The following is a 26,840-nucleotide window of genomic DNA, read 5'->3' on the forward strand; positions in this document are numbered from 1 at the left end:
TGAAAGTTTAGAAATACCTGAAATTAATTTGAATAATTTTGAGTATGAACTAGTGTCAGAGATCCTAATTAGTGGATGGACTTGGAATGGTTCCTCATTCTTTTCTAGTTTCCTTTACTTCTTAGCTTGTCTGAAAAATTATTGCCTTTCTACAACATAACCTGGATTTTTATAATCTATCTTCCTTTTAGCCAAATAATCACATCATTTTACAGTAATTTTAAGTCTATTTTTTGTAGGTAAAGCCATCTTGATAAACATTGCTCTGTTTAGTAAAGAAAGTGATGTTGCTTCAGCCAGAAGCACAAGTATTTGAGATAAACTTTTCCTCTGGGAATCTTTAGATTTTGCTCATATAAAAATATGCATATTGAACTAATACAATTTTTTGGATATGGTTACTTTTCGCATAACTTGTATGTGCCTGGCATAATGCTTTGTCTATTCTTTGTGCTTTGCTTCTTGGCTTCCTTTCCTTCTTCCAGAAGATAAGCTCCTCCTTTCATGATAAAAACTTGTTTGAAAAGATATTATAAAATAAGAGTCTTTCTAGACTTCAGTGAAATTCGAAAAGTTCTCCTGCAGGGAACAGAGGGGTGGGGTTGCAATGGGAGGCTCAGCATATGGCTCCTTTGGAAACTCTTCCAAAGTCTTGTGTTTCTCCAGAATCACAACAACACTACAAGCAATGAAACACCTTTTTCTGGCAAATTAAACATTCAGACTATGGAAAGGGAGACCTTGCAACTTCTGCTTGTTGGGAAGAGAGAGTGTAAAGTCATTAAATTTAATTCTTACACAACTGGAATAGGCCACTGAAAATGTGCATCAGGCAGTTTTGAAGATGATCAGTGAGACTGGTATGTACTGCAGCATCTTTTTCAAAAGCAAGAGGAATCTCGCTGACATTACATTAATATAAGTTGATGTACAGCAAAGCTGAAGGGAAAAAGTATTGGCTGCAAATCCCTGTTCAAAGACAGAGCTCCCCTCCACCCTCTTGCACTTCCTCAGAAGAGTCGTCTAGGTCAGTCCTGGTTTTGATCTTACTCCAGGACCTGGAAGGCAGCTAAACAAGTTCATTCTCCCGACTTTCCTATAGACTTTGAGGAGTCCCTTTTGTCAACCCAGTTGTTGGCTGTACACCTGCAAGCAGGTGCTCTCTGCTCCCACTGCTGTGCTTGGGACAGCTAATGGGAAGAGCTGATACTGTGAATTTCACCCACAGGAAGAAGAGGTTAGGGCTAAGGCACTCACAAATTGCTGTGACCTGCCAAAGCACTCTCTTGCTGTTGTCACTTCCTCCAGACCTGAACTGCCCAACAATATAAGGAAAGATGTTACTTCATATGTTACTGTTAAATGTAACCTGTCAAGGTAGCTAAACAAATATTTAACTTCCATATGACAGTCAAGTTGCACGTAATTAAAACATAATCACCAAATTTCTAGATGTCCCCTAGCTGGAGAAGTTCATACCTTCAAATAAAGTCCCAAAGCACATGACTAATTAATTGGATTTGTTTGATCAAAGCTATTACTTTTATCTAAGAAAAACTGACTTTTTAACTTTTTACTCTTCTTCACATAGTGTGGTTTTGACTTCTCTTCACTCTGGTGTCCTCAAGAACACATATTTCACATAAAGTGAAATTGCTCACTTACAGGAAAAATGAATACCTATATTACTTCTCCCTCTTAACCTGATCCATTTTTATTCTTCCAAATCCTCCTTTTAAACTGATTTTGCATGTTGCTGTCTTTCTTAGTTTTTATACAAGAGGAGGAATTTGAAGTCTAGTCACAGGTTTCACTCTGGAAAGTCTTAGGCACATGCTGGAGGCTGCTGGACCTACTTTCAATGTCTACGGTTCAACGCCAGTCCTGTAATGTGAAAATGAAACCTCCTTTCCAAAGTGAATGAGCGCCAAGTCCACCTGATTTAAACACGACCTGAGTTTGCTGAGCACACTGCAGCATTTGGCAGCTGGTGATAAACGGGTAACAGATTTACAACTGAAGTTATTATGTGGGTACACTGGATTTACCTCCTTTATAAAGTAGCTCCCATTTTTGCTACCTGATAGAAAACACTGGTTGATCTCAAAAGTCATCTGGACACAACCCTGGGCAAGTGGCTCCAGGTGGCCCTGCTTGGGAATGTGGGATTGGACCAGGTGGCCTGCAGAGGTCCCTTCCCACCTCAGCCATCCTGGGGTTTTGTGGAAATGAGGACCTACCCCACAGTTTTGCTGGAATGTTCAGCCATGAAAGACCCTCTCACAAATGTTTTCTCTTAATCTCTTTAACACATCCATTGTTTGAAACACTCTGCAATTATTGGGTTTGTCACAGAAGTCTAATGTTGATTATATGGGAGCCATTGGGCATTTCCATATTGACAGAGCCATGTTCAATTATTTTACTATATGAATTATTAGACAGAAGTTAACATCTGTTTTAAATGCTACATATAAACTAACTGGGACATATCCCTTCTTGCACTGTGTAGTAACAATTTTTTATGTTGTGGTCCTATATCTACTACGGATAATTTATCTTTCATAGATGGCTGCCCCTTTTTTCTGTAAATGTTTTTACCTACAACATTACTGTGTATACATTGGTGCTGAAAGTACATGGCTAAGGAACTTATATAATTTTTTACTAACAGAAAGAAATCTAGAACTAATTAAGTTTCAATGTACTTATTGGACTGTTGACTACAAAGGTAAATAAATTTTGTGGCCATTACAATACTTTACTGCCAATGTGCATATTTTATTTGTACTACTTTTTGAGAAGATACCATTCAGTCTGCTGCTGTGGCCTTCATAGGTGTTGATGTGAGCTGGCCAACACATTGACCTGCATGTGAGCTTAGTGCAGAACAACAGTGAAATTGTATGGCTGCCCAGACCCATGGCAAAATCCTGCTTCACTTCCATCAATGTGTGTTTTATTCATATGGTGAACGCTTAGGGACTCTGTAGTTGAAGCCATTAGTTTCTGACTCTTTCAGGAATGGCCTGAGCAAAGCCACGACAACCTTGTGAGGAAGACTGAAAGCTCTTCCAGGAAGATGGCAGGGGCACAGGGAGCAGGTCCCGGTGTACTGAGGATGCGATTCAGCATGGTCCTATGCGGTCTCCTGCCACGACTGGCCTCCTGCCTGCGCCAGTGGCAAACGCACACCAGGAGCCTTGGCAGACCAGGAGCCACACCAGGAGCAGAACCCATGCTGCTGATGTGGCCGCTTGTCTTGGTCCTTGTGGTATGGCTTTTTACCTACCTGCACTGTTTGGGATTGGCTCTGTTTCCATCTTATGTCCATCAGGAACCATCTGCCATCACAGAAAGTGCTAGCGGACAGATATGCAGATGTCTGATCGACAGAGCTCAGGGGACAGACTTGCAGAAATATGTCTTCCATCAGACCTCAGAGCCTTGCAGGCTGATGGGTGTGAGAGTGCCATGGGTGTGGCGTGGCAGCACCATGCTTCCAGATGGTGTCACCAGAAGGGCCGCTGTGCTCATGGCCTGCCCTCAGCCTCTGCTGGTCCAGGCCCAGGTACCCCAGGCCAGTGCTGCCATGGTGCCAAGGCATGTGAGCCCCACCCACAGGAGCGCAGCCAATGAGGAGCCTTCCTCAAAGGCCTTGCCCTGCCCCATTGGCTAGTGGGGTGGGCGGGGCCTCCAGAATGCAGCAGATGCAAATAAGCTCCGCCTATTAGCCCATGCAGAACAGGGCTGGGTGGTCGCGTGGAAACCTCGCATGCTGAGCATGGTGTCATCAGACTCCTCCCCCTCCAGGATGACATCACAGCTCTCGCGAGAGTCCTCAGTGCTGCCCCTTGGAGGTGCGAAGGGGCGCAGGTGAGCCCTGGGCTGGGCCCCGCCCCCACCTGAGGTTCCGCCCCCAGCTCCGCCCATCCCGTGCAGCGAGCCAATGGGAGTGTTGGCCGAGTCTCTCTCCATTGGCTGTCCTCCTGGCATGCAAATGAGTCTCTACGTCACTTCCTGTGCTAGGTCGAGCGCCATTTTCTCTTTCTGGCGGTTGATGCGGCGCGGGCGGTGGCGCGGGGGCGGCGCGGGCGGCGGGCGCTGAGGGAGTCGCGCGCGGGGCCCCGGCCATGCCAGCGCCCCCCCGGGCCGCGCACTGAGCTCGGCCGCGGCACCGGGCCGGGAGGCGGGGCTGCGGGGCGGGGCCGCGGGCACGGCTTTACCGGCAGCAGCGCCGGGGGCAGCTCCGGGGGCAGAGCCGGAGCTCTGAGCGGAGAGTGGTGACGGCGCGGGACCGCGGCGGGTGGCGGCGGCGGCCGCAGCAAGAGGAGGAGGAGCAGCAGCGGCGCGGGCTCCCCCTGCAGACCGGCTGGGTACGTGCGGCGGGGCGGGGCGGGGCGGAGGGCGGTGGACGCCTAGGTGGCCGCGCGCTTCAGGCTCGGCGGGCGCTGCGAGCTCGGAGCGGGCGGGGAGGGCCGAGGCGGAACGGGACGGGACGGGTCCGGAGCAGCCTCATCGGCCATCGGGTGAGGCGTTTCAGCACGGGGAACATCCCCCGCTGCCTCGCCGCTGCTGCGGGCTGGAAACCGCTCGTTAGCACCGCGCTTCTTGCGTGTTTGTTACTTAATTCCAGGTTGGACTTCAGCGATGGAGTGTCTAAGGAACCAACTAAATAGGTTGCCTCCAAGTCTGTGGATGAATAATTTTAACTACTTCTAATGAATTGTTTTAATTTGAAACAGTTTGTGGCAAATGGTAGCGTGGGCAGGAACGGCACGCGTGCAGAACCAGCAGCTCATCACCAGTTAATGGAAACAGTTAATGGGATGCAAAATTACGTTAAGTATCCTTGGGGTGCCTCAGCAATGCATACGCTTTAAAAAAAGTTTATGAATAATGTAAACAAATGCAACCCCTGCAATGCAAACCACGAAAACTATTTGAATGCGCTTGCTTTGTGGTTGAGAGCAGGTAATGGGGAATTCTAGTTGTCCTGGTTTGTAAACGGAATACAAGACACGTGTTCAACTTCTGCTGCAGCGGTTCATAGTCCTATACTGTCAAAGTTATGAACAACTCACTTATAGCTGATCAAGTTCTGAGGGGTAAATTATTGGGGAGGAATTAGTTGTTGTCCTTAACAGTTTTCTGTCATCAAAAATCTCTGCTTGTAAAAAACACTTGTAAAGAACTATAGTGAAATACTTGAAAATACTCTTGGGATATTGAATTTATATTCTAGAAATCCCAGTTCTCCTTTTAATAAACTTTCTGATTATTTTTGATCAAGAAAAGGGGATTTCTTTAGCACAACATTTAGAGAAACTGGCGAACAAATAAAGTATATGATAAGCTGTAATAAGACCTATTATAAGGTATACAGTATATGATAAGCTGTAATAATTCCTGTGGTTGGTTTCATGAAAGTTTTGTAAAGTGCAACAACCCCCAGACATTTCAGCAAATCTTTAGAAACAAGGAAGAGTGCACACAGTTTTGTTACGCCTTACGTTTTTCCATTGGGAACTCATCTTTGGGCTGAGTCTTACAACATGCTGGTAAAGCTGGTTTGTGTTTGAGCACTTCAGTCCTTCCTCTGAAACCTGTTGACCAGGCTTCAGTTGGTTTTTTCAGTTCTGTTCCCTTGCTGACTTGTTAAGGTTTTGGATTATCTGTGCTGTGGACTGATTTGTGCGTTTGTAATGTGCAGAGTCATGGGGTCATACTAAAGTGATGAGTGCAGCACAAATGCAGTTGTACTTCTTCCTGGAATAGCTGGGTTCGGGGTGTGACTCTTCTGCTTACACACACATGGGGTTGACAAATCCTGCAGGATTTGAGTGGGCTCCATGCAGTTGGTTACGTCACCTGGGATGAACTTGGATCCTGCTGGGTTAAAGTTCTGGCCATTGCCCAGAAGGAGCTCCTAAGGGAATCCAAGTGTTACGTGAGTTAGTGCTTTTGGAAGGCTCCTTGAGTTTGAATGGTATTTTCCCTTCATTTCTTCTCAGAACTCTTGGATATCAGGGACTTGGTTGTGTGTTAATGAGCCATCACAATAGTTATTTTAACCACAGTCGCTAAAGTTAGTGACCTACATTTGTTTTGGTTTGATTTGTTAGGTAAGATGGAGGTTATTGTGCTGTATCTTCCTCTATATCATCATATGGCTTAATGCTCTTCGTTGTGTTATCAGCTGTTGAATGATGGTCATCTTAGTGTTGGGCAAGATGACCTTTTTAACAGGTGTATGATTTACAGCTGTGAAAAGAGCAAAATTATTGTGACACTAAGAGATCTATGATTTGAGATGCCCAGCGGTTTCTGATACAGTTGCACAAAGAAGAGTTTAATTTTTTTCTTACCTGAAAATTTCTACTGAGTTGCACTTAGACAGAAATTTGAATATTAGAAGATGAAGAGAAATTACTTTGTTGACCAGAAGTAATATTTGTAATTATTGGAATATATTTTTAATTATAACAGATTAAATAGTAAACAAGTAGCATCCATTCTAATCAATCGACTGTTTCAGCTTAGGAAGCTTTAAGCCTTTCTTCCCTCTCCCTTCATAGTCTGGATAAGCTTTGATTGTGCCGACGTACTCATAAATCCAAGTTAGGTCTCTTTCAGAAGGCAGAGATAAGAGCCCAGGAAATGGAACTGACCATGTAATTTGTGGTTGAGCACATACCCAGGTGTGACTTCTTAGAGGACTTGTAAGCTTATCAGAAGCAAAACAAAATTGAGGGCAGTAAAATTGGCCATGGCCAAGCCAAACTTGCATTCTTCTAGGCAGTTTCTCAGTGCACCTGTCCTAGATGCCCTCTGCCATCCAGTGTTCTTGTTCTTTAGATTCTTAGAAATAATAAATCCCATGCTTTCATTACACTTTCAGGAACGAAGCAGTTTTTACTGTTTTCTCAACTAATACTGAATGATCACCTTCTAATGAGTTTACTAAAATGAAAATAATTTTTTATTGGTGCTTGTTGAATCTGATAACTGTTGAAATACAAGTTGGTAAACAAACATTTGAAAATATTCCAACCCAGGTGTTCCAAACCTATGAACCTTGATAAAGGTTCTATAAAAGGTACAAACCTTTTTTAAAGACCAAAGTCTTTATAGAAATCTCTCTCAGTTACTAATGACAGTTACTAGATAAAAGTTACAAAAACTAAGAATTATTCAATTTCCAAGGCTGATAATATGAAAGGATGAAGTTCCATAAGCTTTTCATAATTTCCCTACTCTAAACAGTTCTATGATCAGCAGACTAGTAAAGGCCAACCATGTAGGAACACATCTGGAGGTCCTGCTTCTGTACAGATTGTCTGCTGTCTAAAAGGGTTACATTAAAGCCATTTTCTCTGTGTATCTTCTAACATTTCCTGAAAACTCTAGAAATACCTAATTATCTAGTTTACTGGATTTTGCTGGAAGTATTTGCATGCACATTGAAGGCACATAGGTTCCATCTTCCTTATGCCAGCGCCATACCAACTCCATTTTAATTTGCTTGCAAATGCCTACTTTCTGTAGGAACACAAATGAAAATGGTGCTGATTTCTTTTAAGGAGAAAAGCTCTCACTGTGAACAGTCTGTCACTGGAGGAGGTTGCCTAGAGAAGCTGCCAGACCTGACTGGCCAAAACAGAGTGCCCTGGCTGCAATTTATGGTTGAGCCCACTGGACTGGGTGTCCTCTTCAGGCCCTTTCCAAGGTGAATGAGTATTGTTCCAAGAAGCAGAACAAAGAGGAACTTGGCATTTTGTGATGACTTCTCACTTTGAAGAAGTGCAATGTCAGTATTCTTACTTTTTTTTTTTTTAGTCCAGAGAAATGATAGTAAAAGATAATTACTTGGCAAACTGGTGTCTTTGACTACTAAGATAGTCTGCAGACTGTTACCTTGTCTTTTAGAGTAGCCTTAAAATGCTGCAGTATTGCTGGAAGGGAAGAGTTGTATTTGTGATCTTTGAAAAGCCGAATGTAGTTGAATGTTACAATCTGTGATAACAAATATAGAAATGAAAGGAACCTGTAGTGTTGAATATTTGAATAGTGTTGAATATTACCGGAAATATCCACTTTGTATATCATGGAGATTTTATCTAAATAAACAGTAAATGCTGAAATAGCTTGAGGGATAAAGTGCCTGAGCAAGAGTAGAATGGCCTCTTAGAACTGAATTTGAGATGACAGCTGCTAAAATGATTCTTTTATTTTGCAATAAATGTGCCTTGGTCTGTTTATGAAATGGTATTGAGTCTGAAAACTCAATGGATTATCAGGTGTTTTGGAAACAACAAAAGCAGTGAAGGGTAAATTTTTGTCTTTTAGGTAGGCAGCGCAGTAAAATGACCAAGAGTCTTGGGCTAAAGTAACTCTAGTTCAGTTTTACTGTAGTGCTTTCATGTTGAATTTGCTGGTTAAGAACGGGATGTGGACCAACAAATGGTAGTTATGCATGGAACCAAAGTGCAAACTAAAGCTTGAAGAATGTCCAAAATATAAGAGAAACAAATTGTTAGTGTGAGAATGTGAATAGTAAACTGCATAATAATCAAGGAGTTAAACTGAGGGCTTGAGGCAGTAAGCTTAGAAGTTTGAACTTTTGTGACCTTTTTGATGGGGCATTGCTGGTCTAATGGATACAGAGAATCCAAGAAGGTAGATTTTGATTAGACATCAGAAGAAATTCCTAACTGAGAGGGTAGTGAGGCGCTGGCAGAGGTTTTCCAGACAAGTTGTGGATGCCCCATCCCTGGAAGTGTTCAGGGCTGGGTTGGATGGGGCTTTGAGCAATCTGGTCTAGTGGGAGGTGTCCCTGCCCATGGGAGGACGTTTGGAATGAGATGATCTTTAAGGACCTTTCCAACCCAAACTGTTCTGTCATTTTGTGGTTATAGTGTGAGATGAGCAATTTAAGAGTCTTACTCCCAAGCGGGTTGTTTAAATACCTACTGAATAACCGTGCACATGATGGCCTTTGGATTGAAGACTAACTGCTTGAAAACTGGAAAATAATTTATATTTAAGTTTCTTGCTTGTTATGTTGATTTTTTGGAGTGTTTTTCTTTCTCCTGGATTAATAATTTCCATTTCAGAACGATTACTGGTTAAGAAAACTCCTGAGGTACATGGATATTGCATACTACACCCCTTGTAGACTGTTTCTTATTTGTAAGCCAGACATGTCTCAACAAATGGCCTGCTTCACCTTCTTCAGTAGCATCAGTGTATGAGTTGAAAGACTGAGAGGGGGGAACTGTTTCCAGTGGACCCTAATGTATTGAACCACAACTCCTTCTGGTTGATCTGAGGATGGTGATGTCCAGTGAGCTCTGTTGTTATCCATACTGGACCATGGGGTTGATGTGCATATCCTGCTTCCATAGAGGGACTGATCATAAAGCTTTAACTGGAGACTGTGCAAATTCCTGGTGGACTTCACTTTGAAAAGAGGATTTTATGTCTAATTTTGACTCCTTGCATTTTGAGAGATTGCCAGACCAGTTACTTTGATTTATTCCATTCTATATAGGTTCCTGTTCTACACCTACCCCAATGGTATCAGAATGTCTTCTGGACTTCTTGGTGATAAAAAACATTAGAAAACAAGACTAGCATCTGTCAAATGGGGTTCCCTCTCCATTTCTCTCTACACAGCTTTCCTTTCGGGGGAGAAGAAGCGAAGAATAGTATGTGAGTTGTTTGAATTTTATTTATAAACCCCTCAGTTGTATGTTTTGTACATAAATTAATGTTTGGGGGAGTTGCATACAGACTAGAACTTTTTTTTACATGGTTTGTGGGTTTTGTTTTTTTTCTTTTTTTTGAGGCTTAGCTTGTAGCTGGTGTCTTACGTACAACAGGATTTTGCAACTATTTGTGTGAAAGTCTTGTCATTCATATTAAAGATTTCGGATTGGCAGGGAGCTTGCTTTTTTCGGTAAAGTATAGCTTTTCAAGACATTTGTGACTGTCAAGGCTGAAGTACTGTTTGGAGATTTCCTTCTTTTTTTTTTTTCTTTTTTTTTTCCTCCTGTTCAGCCTTGTCCTGCATGGATGAATTGTTTGGCAATAAGGACTAAGATGTTGGAAATGCTTCTGGATCCTCTGTCAGCTATTTAAGCACCAAATACTGGAGAAGCTTCCAGTGACCTTTTTCAGCACAGGCTTCGGGTTAGGTTTTGCATTCTGTATCCATGGTAGTTTCTTAAAGCTCAGTCTAAATTGCATCTTGCTGTAATCTAGGAAGGAGTTGACCAAGGCTGTTGACAGACTTCTAAAGCTGAGCCCATGGGGGTACCTTATGAGTTTACAGAAGTAGAAGCTTCTGCAGGAAATCTAGATTTTACTAGCAATCATATTTTTAGCGTGGGCATGCATGACAGCAAACAAAATTATAAAAGAGACTTCTCATTTCATGCTAACATTCAAGGTGAGAGGTGCTGAATTTCTCCTTCCTAAATGAGATGATAGTAATTTTCTGAATAGAACTTAATAAAATTTTTGCGTTCATGTTCTTTTACAAAAACCCACAAAACCATTTTTCCTGCCATGTAGATACAAGGAGATCTGAAAGAAAAATTTGGAGTTTTCTTTAGATAGAAGAAATGTAAAGAATTTTCTTTTCCTTCAAATGAGGTTCTGTTTCCTTTAAAATCAGGCAAGTGATCTACTGGGAAATATTAATGAGACCACTTCTTTGGCTTAAGGATTTTGGGTTTTCATATTTAGGAAATGAAATCCTGGCCTGTATTCAGCAATAGTGTGGCCAGCAGGACCAGGGCAGTGATCGACCCTGCACTCGGCGCTGGTGAGGCCATAGTTCAAGTGCTGTGTCCAGTTCTGGGCCTCTCACTACAAGAAAGACATTGAGGTGCTGGAGTGAGTTCAGAGAAGGGCAGTGAAGCTGGTGAAGGCTCTGGAGCACAAGTCCTATGAGGAACAGCTGAGGGAGTTGGGAGTGTTTAGCCTAGAGAAAAGGAGTCTCTGGGGAGACCGTACCACTCTCTACAACGGCCTGAAAGGAGGGTGTAGCCAGGTGGGGGTCAGTCTCTTCTCCTGAGTTACAGGACAAGAGGAAATGCCCTCAAGTTGCACCAGGGGAAGTTTAGATTGGATATTAGGAAATTCTTTAGAAAAAAGGTTGCTAAGCCCTGGAATAGGTTGGCGAGGGAAGTAGTTCAGTCCTCATTCCTGCAGATATTTAAAAGACACATAGGTGTAATGATGAGGAATATGGTTAATGGTGGACTGACAAGTATTTTGTCACTTTTTTTTTTTTTTTTTTTTTGTAATTTTTCCTCTTTTTTCTTTTCTTTTTTTTTCTTTATTTTTTGGTTGCTGTGTTTTCTTTCGCCCCCAGGAAAAGTGCAAAATGTTTCAAATTCCTGTTCAAAACCTTGATAATATAAGGAAGGCTCGAAAAAAGGTGAAGGACATTCTTGTGGATCTTGGGCTTGACAACTGCAGGGAATTGTTGAAGGTAAAGCATTTGAAAGAATGGAAACCAATATAAAATATAAACTCCTGAAAAATATTTCACTTTCTGGTGTATAGATGATGCTCTGCTGCCATAGATCTTTATGGGGGGTGGTCCTTACTTCAGGAATTACTCAGTACTGACTGTTCATATGCCAGGGGAGTAATTTAGTGTGTTAGTATTTAACACTGAAAGAAACTGTATTTCCTAACAACAGGTGTCATGGATGGTGCTGCATATTCTCTCTTAGTAGTGTTTCAGCAAAAGGAAATAATACAGCTTTAGGAAGAAACTCCACAGACTAATGAATTGTTGTGTGCTATATAGCAACTTTTTTCAATTCTTTTACATAAATCACAAGCAGGTGAGAACATGAGTCTCCTCAAAGACATCCCATCACAAATCAAGGGCAAGCCCCTGAAGGGACATACAAATCATCAGCATTTTGGAAAATGGATAAGTCTTTAAACTTTGTGTCCAGGGAAAAATACCAAAATTGTTTTACTGAGTTTAGGTTGGTTCTGCATCTTAAAAAGTATATGCTGGTGTACTGGGGTTATTAAGATGTACCTACTACTATTGTTGCTGCCTCCAGAAGAAAATTCTGTGTGTCAATCAGGAAGAATGCACACCATGAGATTGGAAAGCCTAATATCAGAAAAGGTGTAACACACAGCTGTGTAATTCCATTTCTTAACAAGTGTATTTCAGTGAGCTGGTGCACAGGCTCTATGAGGGTGCTGTTGTGTCTTCTGTGGTGTTTTTTTTCTGAAACCCTGTAAGTGATTGGAAAAAGAATAGTTCAAGACTACATGCATGACTAATTTTGGAACATTCTTTGTTATTGCAGTTGAACAATGTTGGATATATCTAAATGTTGTAATAGCGCAAGGAAAATTATAATGTTTAGTAATTTCTATTTACTTGCTGTTTTTATTGTGTTAATGTTGTTCTATAATGACACTTCTAATTCAGAACCCGAGTCTGTCTTGACCATTTGAAATAGGAATGTTTTGATGGTAACAGGTTTTTAGCATGAAATTACTTGCAGTCTCTGATTATTGCATGGACATCAAAAGTAAATAAGTTGTTTTGTATGTGGTTGGGTTTTTGGGGCTATGCATAATGTGCATTTATTTGGTTTTGCTTCATTTTTAATAACTGGTGGTGGTGGGAAACCTGGCTAACATTTCCACTGTGGAGAAATCTCTATGAAATTTGGGCCAAAAAATACTGTATTAGTTTCTTCTTTTTTTTTTTTCCAAATAATTCTCCTTCAACCAAGTTTGTAACTTCAGTTTGTTTTTTCCAGGTAATCTGGGGCTGGTTTTGGTACAACTTTAGCAGCAGGAAGAATGGTTTCTATAGCTTGATTTGTATTTGGTTCATATGATGATGGTATTTCTTTTTGGTAGCATGGGATGTGTGAGGATTTAATAGAACTTAGAATCATAGAATGGCCTGGGTTTGAAGGGACCTTGAAGACCATCTAGTGAGAAGTACCTTAAGTTTGTTTGTTTTCTCAAATATTAAGATTCATTTCCGGACTCTTTGTGAAGGGGTTGGACAATGTAAGAAATGGATTGAAATATGATATGATATAAACATGACCTGCATCTGGTTTTAGAATTGGTCTTACACTGTTGTAATAAGGCATGATAATGGACAGTAGTTTGTGAGGAAGATGAAGGAATTTCATGTATGACCAGTACCTCTCTGTAGCTTAGAAACCAAATGGGTTAATTTTTAGGCTAATTGATCTCTTCTAGGAAGAAAATATGAGCATTCTGGCTGAAGTTGTGGTTTGATTCTCTAAGTAGTATGTTTAAGTACACTGTAATGTGAGAAGTTTTCCTTTAATAAACTGTTTCAGCTTCTCTAACATATTGTGATCTGAAGATGATCAGAGGGCTGAGGCACCTCTGCTCTGAACACATGCTGAGAGAGTTGGGGTTTTCAGCCTGGAGAAGAGAAGGACTTGGGGAGACTTCATTGCAGCCCTCTGGTACCTAAAGGGGGCTCATAAGAAGGAGGGAGAGGGACTTTTTATAAGGACAGATAGGGACAGGACAAGGGCCAGCAATGCTTTAAACTGAAAAGAGGGTAGGTTTAGATTAGAGGTTAGGAAGAAATTCTTTATTCAGAGGGTGCTGAGGCACTGACACAAGTTGCCCAGAGAAGCTGTAGGTGCCCCATCCCTGTCAGTGTTTAAGGCCAGGTTGGATGGGGCCCTGGGCAACCTTGTTTAGTCGGCGGCATGCCTGCCCATGACAGGGGATCTGGAACTAGGTGATCTGTATGGTCCTGTCCAAGCCAAGCCATTCCATGATTCTGTTCTATGATTCTGTGTCTTCATTTAAACTCTGAGCTTTTTGTCTTTTTGTTCTGGAAAACCATGATAGTTTTAATACAGAGGGGAGAACAGTTCCTGGTTTAAAAATGGTTTTTCTCGTCAATTTAAAAATATCCATTATGCATCAGGATTAGTCAGCCCTCTCAGAGGGCTTTGTTCCTTTCTTGTTACCTTTCCCTTCTCCTGTTTTCTTCCCCTCCTGGAACTGAGAAATGTGGGAAGGGCATAACAAATTAGTGGGTCGCTCTTTAAAGCAAGTATTCACAACAGCCATTTGCACCACTGACTAATGGGTATTGATAAGAATGGTTATTTTTATTAGTAGATATTTGTCTGTAGGAAATAGCTGTTTCAGCAAAATTATCTAGACATGTCTTTGGCCTTGTGGGAATCTGGTGTTTTAGTGTAGGAGCCTGTCTCTCAAAACAAAAACAGAGCGTGTTTCAGGTAAGCTACAGACTTCAAGAAATCTTTTTTTAACAGTATGTAATTCTCTCCAGTATGTTCAGGTGAAAAATTTTTTAGTAAATCTCAAGTCTCTTCATTTTCTCTATCAAAAATAATTCTTGTTACATGCAAGAGTTCTTTCTAAAGTGTTTCTGGGGTTGGTGGGTTTTTTTTTGGTTGTTTTTTTTTATTTTTTTAAGGTTTGGCTGAAGGGCAAATACATGACTCATTCAGTGTCTAGGTGTTGATTAGATTGCAAGGGAATTGTTTATTGTTGCCCTGAGCTTTTCTGGATTCTCCTTGGGCAAACTTGATAGTTGAAAAAGCCAGAAAGCATATTGCAAACTCAGCTACATTTTTCTAAATTCTTGAATAATGAAGTTCAAATCAAATTATCACTGGCATGATGATCTGGTTTACTATAATCTGTTGAACACACAGGAATTCTCATATTTATATGGTGTGGACAAGAGCCTAGTGCAGACAGAGCCTGCGTTAAGTAGGATTCTGTATTTGATTGTTGAGACTTTTTCTCTTTGTTGCTGAGTATTTCTGTGTTGCTGCTAAGTTTCACATAACAAATTTATTAGATTTATGAATTCACTCCATTTGTATGATCATCTGATCTTAAATGTTATTTATTATCTGCTTCTGCTGTTGCAGCGCACTTTGGTGCAGAGATAGAAACATCTTGCCTTCTCTAAGTATCTGCAGAGTTTTGAGTGAAGAGGGATTTGTGACAGGGAAAAATGTAAGGGGAGAAGTGGTGCAAGTTTTCTTTGGGTAAAGCCTGGATTTGTAGCCTGTGTTTCATTCAAGGCACTCTGGTGTGCTGTTCAGTCTAGCCTAGGGTCTTCAGAAATGCCCAGTAAATAGGAATCTAGTTTGTGGGCTTTTGTTTTTAGTTTGGTTTTTTTCCCATTATGTTTGTGTTTAAATATACGTGGGTCTCAGAAAACTGGGGATGCACTTGGTATTTTTAGGATAGTAGCTGACTTTGGCTTGAGGAACATAAACGTCTCTGATGGGATTGGTTAGAAGAGTGCTGTAAGGAAAGTTGCTTCCCCTGACACATTTGTCGGAGACATGATAGTAATGTTGCTTTTGCAGCTTCAGGAAAAGCAGCTCTTAGAAATCAGCTTCTGTAAATGTCTTTCATTTTTCCAAGTTAAAAGTGTAACAATGCTATGCAGATTTAATACTGAAACCTGTTGCAAAGTAAACCATAGTGATAAGTTAATAAATGGAAATAAGCAATGAAATACTACTGATGAAGGAGGAGGCAGTAGGTGGGAAAATACTTTTGAGTGTTCACGGTGAACTTGACTGGAAGCAGTGGAATTAAAGTGTAAATATTTTCATTCTCTGTATTATTTTCAGGAACTATGAAATATTCAGAAATCCTAATCTATTACCAGGCAGTCATATGAACAAATATCTGAGGTAAAATAAATCAAAGATTGTCAAAGGAGTAATTTTTTGAGCACTGTTTTGGGACCAGTGTCTGAATGCTGTATGGATGTCCAAGTTATCCTCTCTTTGTGTTTTTCTTTTTTCTTTTTCCTTATTTCCTACTGAGAATTTCTTTCTATTCAGAACAGACTGCAAAAGTCTTGTTTTCATTTCTTGTTTTTGTTTTACTTTTAGAACCTTAAAAGTTTTGATGCAGGTGAAAATTACTTTTGTAACACTTCATGGAGTGATGTCTCTCCTTGGGAGCCTGTGGTCAAAAGGAAGGTATGTATGTTTGTGACATAAATTCTGGGTAAATGTGTTGTGTGGAGTTGCTGAACTTTACAATTTTCACAAATTGGAATGGAGCTTTTTTATAGTAAAGAAAATAGCATTGATATTTTTTCTAAGTTTTCTAATAAATTTTCTAAGTGCAATTAGTCAGGGAATAATCTTACATTTCCTCTTTGTTTCTTCCTGTAATGCAGCTGGTTACGAGGACTTCAATTGCCATTTGCTGTCTTTAATTTCGAACATCAGTGTTTAGGATGTCACACTAATGTTCTGCCTTTTTAGCCTAATTTAATGTGTAGTCTTAACATGGTTTTATGTAAAACATGGCTCCTGTTTCATTGGAAGGATGAAAATGTGATTGCATAGGTGCAATTATCATTAGTGACTTTGGATGGGGTGGCAGTGTAAAACTTTCCACTTAGATTTGTGTATGTGAAACAGCTTTTAGTTCTGTATAGCTAGACTCTACAGGAAAGACAGGGTTGAGGTGAACAATTCTATAATCATACGTAGTAGCAAGTTTCTAAAAGGCTGTATAGAGCAGAGGAGTATGTCCAGAAAAAAAGGTAGATTTGTCAGTCCTGCTGAAGAGTCTTGGGGCCCCTCATTGCCTCCATGCGGAAGACCTGTCAATGGCATCTGAGCAGTGGTGGGTGGGTTGCTCTTTTAATCTTGAATTAAAAGGTGATGCTTTAGAATAGTGTGGTGGGGGGTTGTCAGGACTCTTTTTTTGCCATCTTTAAAACACCTGCCTTCATCTTTAAAGCAAACTGAGATTTCAAAGTGGAGTAATTTCAGCCCTCAGCATACAGGCTGACCAAACAAAGCCACTTAGTCTTTGCCAAGCTCTCATTAAGTAGGATTCTGCCCTTCAGGACCCTTGTCTGCTTTGTTGCCTATTTTTCCCTTCCTGAACTTGAGTTCACATTAATACTGGAAGTTTATCTGTTCACATGACTTTGTGGATAAAAGAGACAAATTAGAATTTTTGTTTGTGTAGGGATAGATTGTGTGCAGCCTCTTCAGTGAAGTGTGTGCCACTTCAGATGAGACTTACAGTTACCTTTACTGAAGACTGCCTGTAGTTTAGGTGAATGTGATAAATCCTGTTAATTGTTAATGATGGTTTCTCTTGTTCCCCCTCCTTCGTAATTAATTCTTCATTCACATGAAAATGTGAAAATGAAAATTCTCCCTTTACCAGATTTACTGGCCCCAGTCAGCATGTTATTTGAGCTCTGCTCTTGCTGATTCTGTCTCTTTTGCCTTTCCCTCTACCTTCTGACTAAAGAAAGAAGCTCAGTGTTGGGAGATTGTGTTAGATGAGCATGGGAGGTTCCCCTTCCTTCCCAGACATGAAATAGGGAAGAAGAGGATGAAGACGGACCAAGCGAAGCTTGTCTTTCTTCACCAGTCCTTTAGGAAAAATGATTAGCTATTTCAATGAAAATGGAAAAGAACTAAAAATTGTGCATCGGAGAGGGAATCTTCTTTCTTCCCTATTGTCTGGAGGGAAACAAGGCAGAGAGACCTAATCCCTCATCAGAAATGTGTGTCCTGACTCAGGTAGTCAGCATGACCAGTTATATTTGTCCAAAAGAGAAGATTGGAAACTGGTCTGATGAAATTCAGTCTAGACCTGGTAATATGTTGCTGTGGAACAGATTTGCCAAACTGTGTCTTTTGGATACTAACCTTGTTCCTATCCATTTTCTTCAAATAATCACATTTATTGATATATAACATTCACATATCGTGCTGCCCAGATTTGGTAGAAATAAAAATTGGTCCTTCTGGATGCTCCATTCCAAAGTTGTTGCCATAAGGGGAAAACAAGGTGTTTCCTCCTGGAAACGCAGTAGGCTGGAGAAGATGTCTATTTAAATGAATTTGGTGTTTTCCACTATTAGTACTATTTTTAGGGAGACATTTACAATTCTGGAAGAACTTTATTTTTTTGGAGGCTATGTGTCTTTCTGCGTGTCTCTGTGTTGTGTGGAATGTGAGATTGCACAACAGAAAGTGTTTCTATGTTTTGTGGTAGGTTCTTTGGAGGAGGACTAATCGAGCTTTCCTCAATGTCTCTAATAAGCCTTCTTTTGGATTCCATTTTTACTGTTGAAGATTGTGTTGGTCAGTCTCCAAGATGCCTTGTTTTTCCTCAGTGGCTTGTAATTTTTGTTTTGTCAAATTTTCTATAAAACTGGGATACCATTGGTAGACTGTGGTAGCACTTTTGAACAGAAAAACCAGAGGCATGTGCAAGAACATGTTAGCAAAATGGTTTGTAAGGTGTCTGTGGAAGAGCTCTATTTCATACAGAGAATACCAAAGCAGTAGACTTACACATGCTTTTGTTCTGCTGAAAGAGAATCTTTGTCACTTGACTCCTTCAGAAGTATTGAGGTGTGTTTTTTAGTAATGAATTCATGAGTTCGGTAGTGTCGGCGGCATTTCTCCAGGCAGTGTATTTTAAAATATTGATGTGTCTGCTAATTTGCTCTGTTGCTGTTTACTAGCAGCTGAGATTAGATGCCTGAAGGGTGTAAGTAGAAGATACTTTAGTCATACTTTAGCAGTATATTTCTTCAGCAGCCTTAGCCTGTCAGTGGCATTGTCTGACCCAGTCTTTTGAATTTGGAGCTTAGATTTTGGTTACCATCAGGAGACTCTGCTAGTACTGGTAGTAGATGGCTCTCTGGGCTGTCTGTTATGTGTAGATGGCTGACTGTAACCTCCATGGCTATATGACATGATAAAAAAGCCCTGCACGTATTTTATTACTGTTCTTCGTGGTGTGTCAGTGAGATGTGTGTGGGTGATCTAACAGGGCTGGGTGCTGTAGTGGTGGAACAGCTTTTTCCCTTTGGGTTCTGTTTCGTGAGGGGCAGAAATCAGTGAGGTGAAAAACACATCTGAGGGAACAGACAGATTACACTAGGTGCTTGAGAGTACAGATTTGTCACATGGATGTTGCTGTGACTGATTCTTTGGTTTTTCCAGGAGCCAGGGTTAACTTCCTGGGAATTTGATCAGAAAAAATGGTTGATGGGCTACCAGTTTTTCAGAAAGAACAAATAATGTTCATATAGATATGAAAAGTAATGCTGTCATGTGACATATAACTGAGGGAGCAAATCACTGCTAAGTGCAAGATAGGTGTATTCTTAAGCAATTAAAATACTTTCCTGAGAAGAATCTGTATGCTTTATACTGAGAGTTTTTGAGGAAATTTCCTAAAGAAGTTAGTATGATTATGCATGAGTTAATACAGAGAGGTCATTGCTGCTTTATTATGAAAGAAGGTTTTACTACTTTCTATTATTATTTTGGCTCCAGAAGACTGTTTTTAAAAATATTAGTCATTTATGGCTTTGCTGGGAAAGTACTTCTGGAGAGTTTTCAGTGAAGAGTAGGATATTGAAATACAGAAAAAAATCACTGCCTGTTCTCCTCTCTCCTTCTCCAGTAGATAGGAGCTGGCCATGAACTAAATAAAGCTTTAAAAGTGTCATATTAAAAGGACTGCTATTCCTAAGGCTTAAACTCCTATATACAGTGGGATACAAATTCTTCTTGGCTTGTTCTGTGATTCTTGTCTTCAAAAAAAGGCTTCAGAATTACTTGTGAACTAGAGTAGAAGTAAACTCACTTAAGACTTCTTAATAAATTATAATAAAACAAAAAAGGCAAAATGTTTCTGCCCTTAAGTATGCAATTTTTAAATCCACTTTTCAAAAACAGAAGAAACTGAGAAAATACATGCTTATACGTCCAGTAAAGACATTTTCAGCAGGTGATAGTGCAGATTTAAACAGCTACCAGTGGTGTAGGAGCTGGCAGTTTCTAAGTGGGTGTTTTTCTTTTGTTTGCAGAGATACAGAACAAAGCCATACTGCTGTAGCTTATGCAAGTTCTCATCCAAATTGCTTACTTCTTTCAAGAGCCACTTGCATCGTTACCATGAAGACGAAATGGACCAAGAGATGGTGGTTCCTTGCCCAAAATGTACATTTTCTTCTCATCCCAAAGTAGTGGGGAAACACATCCGGATGTTTCATTCATCTAATAAACGAATACAGAACTATACAGTCAGCATTTTGAATGGCATGAAACAATTTAGGACTGACATCATTAACTTCACATGTCTAAAATGTCAATTTACAGATACCTTGTATTACAATATGAAGAAACATGTGTTGATGAACCATTTTAAAAACTTAATAAGCGTGTATTTTGGCGAGAAACGTGATGAAAGTACACCAAGTTCAACTGAGTTCTACTGTAAAAAATGTAATGCTCCTTCAAACAGCCCAGATTCTTTAATGTACCATGTCTTGACAGCTGAAACACACAGAGACCTGGAGAACAAACTTCGATCTTTGATTTCAGAACATATTAAGAAACCTGGACTCGTGAAACAAATGCATATTGCTCCAAAGCCTCTCCAAGGTGTGGCAGTGGCTGCTTCATCTGCAGGGCTTGCTGCTGCCCCCGCAGGTTCTGTGACAGCTCCAGCTTGCATCCAGGTTGCATTTCCACAGAATAATCAAAACCAGAACACGGTGCATACACAGGCAGTTCAGAACACAGTTGGACCAGTGACCTCCCCAGGTGCTTCTGGCAGCCTCCCACAAACCACCTGTGCTCCCACTGCTACGCCCTCACACGTCACTCTTGTGCCCAGCAGTCCTCCTGTGGGTCAGAACAACGTTGGTGTTCAGCCATCACCTTCCCAGCCCATCATTGTTTCCCATGGGCTCCCTCTTAATCATTCTGTTGGCCCCATAAATAGAACTGTGGCCCCTGCAATTCTTCCTCTGAATCAGCCTGTCAGGCCTGGGCTCTTTCCTGTTAATCAGCCCATTGGTACTATAAATGGTCCAGTTCCAGCTGGAATGCTCCCTGTTACTCAGCCTGTTGGCCCTGTGAATCAACCAGTTGCACCAGGAGTCCTCCCAGTGAATCAACCAGTTGCTCCAGGAATTCTGTCTGTCAACCAGTCACTTGGGAACGTGAACAGACCCATTGATCCCAGGGTCCTTCCTGTGGCACAAACAGTTGGGTCGGGTGTTCTCCAGCTTAACCAGCCTGTTGCTCCTGGGGTGGTTCCTGTCAGACAGCCTGTTGGACCTGGGTTCCTTCAGCTTAATCAGCCTGTTGCCCCAGCAGTTATCCCAGTAAATCAGCCAGTTCAACCTCCGGTTTCTCAAAGCGCAGCTTTTTTGACGGCAGGCTCTGTACTGAGGCAGTTGATTCCCACAGGCAAGCAGGTTAATGGGATACCTACGTACACGCTGGCCCCCATCTCAGTTACTCTGCCTGTCCCTCCTGGTGGTGGAGTAGCAACTGTGACGCCTCCACAGATGCCCATCCAGCTCATGCAGTCAGGCTCAGTGACTCAGCTGTCCCAGTCACCAGCCAGTGCTCCCTCTCCTCCGGTGGTTCTGACCTCTGAAAATGTATCTTTACAGGCATCCCCACCAGCTCTTGAAACAAGCCAGGCTGTCAGACAGGCCAAGCAGTGGAAGACCTGCCCTGTTTGTAACGAGCTTTTCCCATCAAATGTCTACGAGGTGCACATGGAGGTGGCCCACAAACCACGTGAAGTAAAAGTAGAAACTCCAGAACCTCAAAAACTTGCAGCTTGCGCACCCTTTCTGAGGATGACAGAGAAGGCAATCCGGTGTTATGCTTGTAAATGTTTTCTCTGTGAGGAAGAGCTCATGAAGCATATCTTCATGCATGGCTTATCTTGCTTGTTTTGCACAGGTACTTTCTATGACTTAAAAAGCCTCATGGAGCACAATAAAAATGCACACAATGGGAGAAAGCAGTTGCATGCAAGTTACAGCAACAGAGGAATTCAGCTAGGTAACGATGCTCAGGGTGGCCTTGTGTTTCCACACTTCGATTTCAATACAGTCCTACCATATGAAGACATGGGTGAAAGAGAAGTACATTTGGCAGTGCTTGTTGGAATATATTCAGCAATTCTTGTCCCTGTTTACATCAAAGTGAAACCTCAGACAGAAACAGCAAACAGAAGATGCACCAGAAGAATGTTCACCTGTCCGTTTTGCTTAGGTACATTTGCTGGTAGAGAAACATATGAAAAGCATTTGAAAGAGCGGCATCATATAATGCCAACTGTGCATACAATTTTAAAATCTCCTGCTTTCAAGTGCATCCACTGTTGTGGTGTGTACACTGGAAATATGACACTGACAGCTATTGCTGTACATTTGCTCCGTTGTAGAAGTGCTCCCAAAGACACCAACTCAAGCCTGAAGATGCAGCTTGAGCGCACCGAGAGGAAAGAGCTGCTGTTTGTGAATGCCGAAAAGCATGTTTCTGTGGTACTGAAAAGAAAGCAATCAGATTCCTGCTTTATTGCAGAAGACCAAAGGAATAAGGAACAGCAGCCTCTGAGCTTAAGTACTGGCATGGCTCTGTCTCCAGAGAACGAAGTGAATTCAGGGGTAGTGCCTTTCAAACGACAAAAGATTAGGACTGAAATGAGGAATCTTCCTTCTAGTGAGGATCTCCGCTTTCTAGCGGTGGATCCTAATCAGTATGATCACAATTCATATGAGGCACAGAAACAGTTTTTGTCAGACTATTTTCACAAGAGGCCATATCCTTCTAAAAAAGAGATGGAATTACTTTCCCTGCTGCTATGTGCATGGAAAATTGATGTTGTGTCATTCTTTGCAAAAATGAGGAATAAATGCTTAAAGGCGATAAAACATCAGGAGCCATCTGTGCTGTTGGGTTTCAGTATGTGTGAACTAAAAAACATTAAGCACAGTTTGAATTTTAAAGATGGACCATTGGATATGTAGCCCAGCTTTTTATAACAGCTGAAAGCAATCCATAATTGCATCCTTAGAATTTAGCAGTTTATTATATTGTTTAACTTGCAGACTGGCCTATTGAAGGGTGCAGTAATACAAAAAGTATTGATCACTTACGACTGTTATTGTGAAAGGCACACGTAGTTGTGTATTTGAAAAGCTAAAACCTTCAGACTTACACATCTGGAATTTGTTTTAGCTTTTCACCTTTTCTGGGGTTAGTGTGTATTTTTTTTTGTGGGGGAGGATTTTTTTTTTTGTTCGTTTGTTTTGTTTTATTGTTGTTCTATTTCCATTTCTTTGTCTTCCCCTCCAGGCGCCCATTACACTTTTTATACCACCATGTAAAACACTTGTCCTGTTAAAACCAAATTTTATTTTATTTTTCTGCAGTGTCGTCTTTTCTAAGTAATGAAATGTGTAATGTTGGTTAAAATAATGAGGTAAACTATGTGAAAAACGTGTATTCGATTCTTTGTGTTTTTGAGTCCTGATTTTTTTGACCTGTTTTTGGTTTATCTACTCAAGAAGTGATTGTGGCTTTTACATCCATTGCCCCTTCAAATTCCCAGTGCACTGGTAGCAGTAAAATACATGGCATTGTTTTTTCCTCAGTCAAAATACCTGTGCCAGTTCAGTCTGGTAACGTGTAGCTCCTGCTGAGTAGTAATGTGATGAGGACTGAGGGGCTTGTGGGTGCCTGTTGGAGTGTTACAATGAACTGACATGAAGTGCTTGTGTTGTTACCTGTTAAATAGATCTTGCTAACCAGAAGTGTTTATCCTTTTTGTTGATGTTGAAGCCTGGTAGTTTAAATACCTATTGTTCAAAGCTTGGCAGCAGCATTTGTTTTACTTTCTTTTTCAAAAAACAAAGCTGCCTTGGAGAGCATCAAATTGGGGAGCACCTCTGTGCACATCAGTTACCTGTAGAAGCCCTATCCAAATGTCACCCAAATTTGGTGAAAAATCCAACATTTTAAATGGTTTTATGAGGTAGTAACTGAGCAGAGCCTACTCCACCGCAGATTAGATCCCTGGCTTGAAGTCACTTGGGTCAGAAATGGTGCAAACTGAAACTGGATTAATTGGTAGCATTAAGACTTTAAACTGTTGAGTACCTGAGCCAATGATAGTCATGTAGTGATTGGTTCTTGTTAGCCTATAGAGAGCATCACAATAGTATAAAGCCCAAACAGACTTACCTTCGATGTGGACTAACATCCCTGTAGCAGATTACAGAAAAGCTGTTGGGAAGGTTCACTTGAGTTGAAGCACAGACTGATGGCCACACTGAGGCTTGTTGAGTAGTGTCCTTACTGGACATGTTTGTGTTCATCTGGCTTATCAAAGAGTGCCTCCAATATTAATATAATCCCCCAAATAGGGGGAAATAAAAATAACCTGTAAGATGTGTTACTTTTATTTCCCCCTATTTGTCCCTCTCTCCCCAGACTCCTTTCTCAGAAGAAAAAAAAGAGTTCACTTGTGCCAGTGTTACAAGGAAAGGGTGATATGCCCAAGCTTTTTTCTATTTTTTAAGGTAGTAAGCATGCTTTTGCCTTGTGCCATAGTTTTAAAAGCAGATACAGAATGTTTTTTCTGCTGTTTCTGAAAGGGTGTAACATTTTTCGCCTAATTTGGTGACTTCATGCCTGAGGTTCTATAAGCTGTTTGGAGTTCTATTTTGGATAAAATCTTAATATTTTGGTATTGATTGCTTGAAAGAGTTTTAATGTGTATGTAATATATGGTTACTTCAAGAGAATCTGCTATTTGGAAAAACCTAGTAATTTAATAGCAATGTTAAACAAACATAAATACCATTTATGGGATCAGTTGTACTCCTCACCCCAAAAAATGTTTAAGAAACAGTGTGTTCTTATTGGCTAATGGTAATTCATTAAAATTTTTTGAAAGAAGATATACTTGGCCGTAGCACAGTTCATGAAACCTGTTCAGAGGCTTTGAGTGAGGCAGAGGGATGCTCTCTAGAAGTTCTCAAATGTAGGCGCTCATTCTTGCTCTTACAGCCTCGGCGCTGTGAGCCCTGCCTGTCGTCTTTCGGTAGTTCTGCTGGTACTGGTGAGACTCCAGCATGGAGGAATTTGACTATGTGCATCTGGGGAAGGCTTGCCATGAACGGAGAAAGATTGTGGAGATAACAGTGTGGCTGTGGAGAGCTGGGAAGTAATTTCATGGTTCACCCATGCTCAAGGCACCAAGGGAACAATCCATTCTTACCAGAGTTTTCCTACATAATTTTCAGTGTTGATGTTAAGCATTTTATTTATTGGACTTCAATTTCACCATTTCAAATAAACCAGATTTTTAACTTTCTCTTTGGTGTATGTGCAAATGATTGCCTATCCTTCCCTTTCTAATACATTCAGAGAACTTTATGTGAACATTTCTTCTGGTGCAAAGTGGCTGTTGAAAGAGACAAAAGTAAAGTAAGACCTAGAACTTGGATCTAGATGCTTCAGGTAGATCTTAGTGCATTTTAATTTTTATTTATGTCAAATATTGATAGCTACATATTTTCCTAGAGACTGATATTATTAAATCTTGGTACTAATTTGCTATCGCTAAATGCTTGTGCTCTCATTAAGTGGGTACTGTAGAAATAAAAACCAGATGAATTTTGAGATGTGGAAGTGGTGACTGAGAATGCAGTATGTTTGTAGAAAGCCAAGGAGCTTGTAAACAGCCAAGCTAAATATCAGTGGCTTTAACTAAATGAGGCTGTTTGCTGTGGGCTTCTCTTGGGTGAAGTCATTTGGGAAGAAAGTGTTAGTCAGGAAAGACACTGCTGCACCTGTCTGGACTCCATGTGGGCAGCATGGTAAATGCCTCTCTGGCACTTCTCTAGGGATAGAGCCTCACACTCCTGGAATATGGGAATGGGAAAACAAAGGATCTGCCCTCTGCAGCAGACTTTGCAAATAGAAGTCCTTGAAGGGCGTGAAAGGAGCTCTGGTCCCCTGTAAAAGAAGCCCAGTTGCAAAGAATTCTGGTTGGCTTGCAGGATGATTATAGCAAGTGCTTGTTTCCTGTGGGACTGAAAAAACCCAAATATGCATGTGTTCTGCTTCTGGAATACATTGGTCTGGAGAAGTGTCTGTGTTTGAGCAGTAATACTTAGTTGTGTCACCTTGAGTTTTGTGCTTGTGAAATAGTGAAGGATTACTGTATTGGTCATGTTTCTTCTGTATACAGTCAAGTGCTAGGAGTTAAGTGATTATTGTTTGGTAAACTGACATTTAGAAAGGGGCCAATAACCAAAACACCTTTGTGGTGGGTTTTCAGTACCGTGTTTTTGAGTGGAACCTACCTTCACTATCACATCAAATTTTTTTTCCCTTCAGTGTTAAAAGTTCAAGAAAGCTCAGAGCCTTATTCAGGTGGCTGTTGAGTATAATATTTGGGTGTGCAATTCTCAACAAAATTATCTATAAAGCTATAATTCTACTGCAGCTGGCTGTGGCATTTTCAGACATACTTCTCGATCTTAATTGTGAGCACCTTTTTGTAAGAAAATACTTGATGCTAAGTAGCAAAGTACAAGTACATGGAAAAAAAGTTGCAATGTAATAGAAGGGGAAAAAAAACAACAAAAAGCTAGGCGACTTTTGACTCCTGTAATATGTATGTGAAAAGGACAAATCAAGCATATTCATGAATGAAGAACTGTATGTGCTGCATTTGAAGTCTTAACACCTTGCTTTATTGCTTAAGAGTCTCATTCAGGCTGTTCAGATCTGACAAGCAGCCTGCAGCTGTGACCATTTCTCTTTTTACTCGGGTATCAGATCCCAAAATGTGTAGCATTGTCCTTTTTGCTCTGCATTTGGCCAGTTTAGCCTACTGAGTGGGAGGGGCTGTCTGTGGTGAGTGTGTGTGTGCTTACGGTACTGCCCAGTGTGTGTGAGGGAATT

General features: G+C 40.9%; 1 protein-coding gene across 7 annotated transcripts; it reads left to right on the forward strand.

The window, feature by feature from the left end:
* The first annotated feature begins 4,286 nt into the window (after positions 1–4,286).
* Positions 4,287–23,374, forward strand: ADNP2 (ADNP homeobox 2). Of its 7 annotated transcripts, none has more exons than XM_085051744.1 (6): positions 4,287–4,376; positions 9,554–9,714; positions 10,579–10,681; positions 11,384–11,503; positions 15,948–16,037; positions 19,922–23,374. In XM_085051744.1, the coding sequence occupies exons 4-6, from the start codon at positions 11,396–11,398 to the stop codon at positions 22,889–22,891; spliced, it is 3,168 nt and encodes a 1,055-aa protein (XP_084907870.1). In that variant the 5' UTR covers positions 4,287–4,376; positions 9,554–9,714; positions 10,579–10,681; positions 11,384–11,395; the 3' UTR covers positions 22,892–23,374. The 7 variants fall into 7 exon arrangements, with proteins under 7 accessions (XP_084907870.1, XP_084907871.1, XP_084907868.1 ...); XM_085051745.1 differs by having other exon boundaries at positions 9,554–9,710; XM_085051742.1 differs by lacking the exon at positions 10,579–10,681.
* The last annotated feature ends 3,466 nt before the right edge of the window (positions 23,375–26,840 follow it).

This window comes from Lichenostomus cassidix, chromosome 2 (assembly GCF_008360975.1).
Source record: "Lichenostomus cassidix isolate B80296 chromosome 2, HeHo_3.0, whole genome shotgun sequence".
Classification (NCBI taxonomy): domain Eukaryota; kingdom Metazoa; phylum Chordata; class Aves; order Passeriformes; family Meliphagidae; genus Lichenostomus; species Lichenostomus cassidix.

Bases quoted from the DNA above. Each gene is read 5' to 3' on its own strand.
- ADNP2 (XM_085051744.1), top strand. From the start codon at position 11,396: ATGTTTCAAATTCCTGTTCAAAACCTTGATAATATAAGGAAGGCTCGA. The intron at 11,504-15,947 runs GTAAAGCATTTG...TTTTACTTTTAG, and splicing joins ACTGCAGGGAATTGTTGAAG to AACCTTAAAAGTTTTGATGC. The intron at 16,038-19,921 runs GTATGTATGTTT...TTTTGTTTGCAG, and splicing joins AGCCTGTGGTCAAAAGGAAG to AGATACAGAACAAAGCCATA.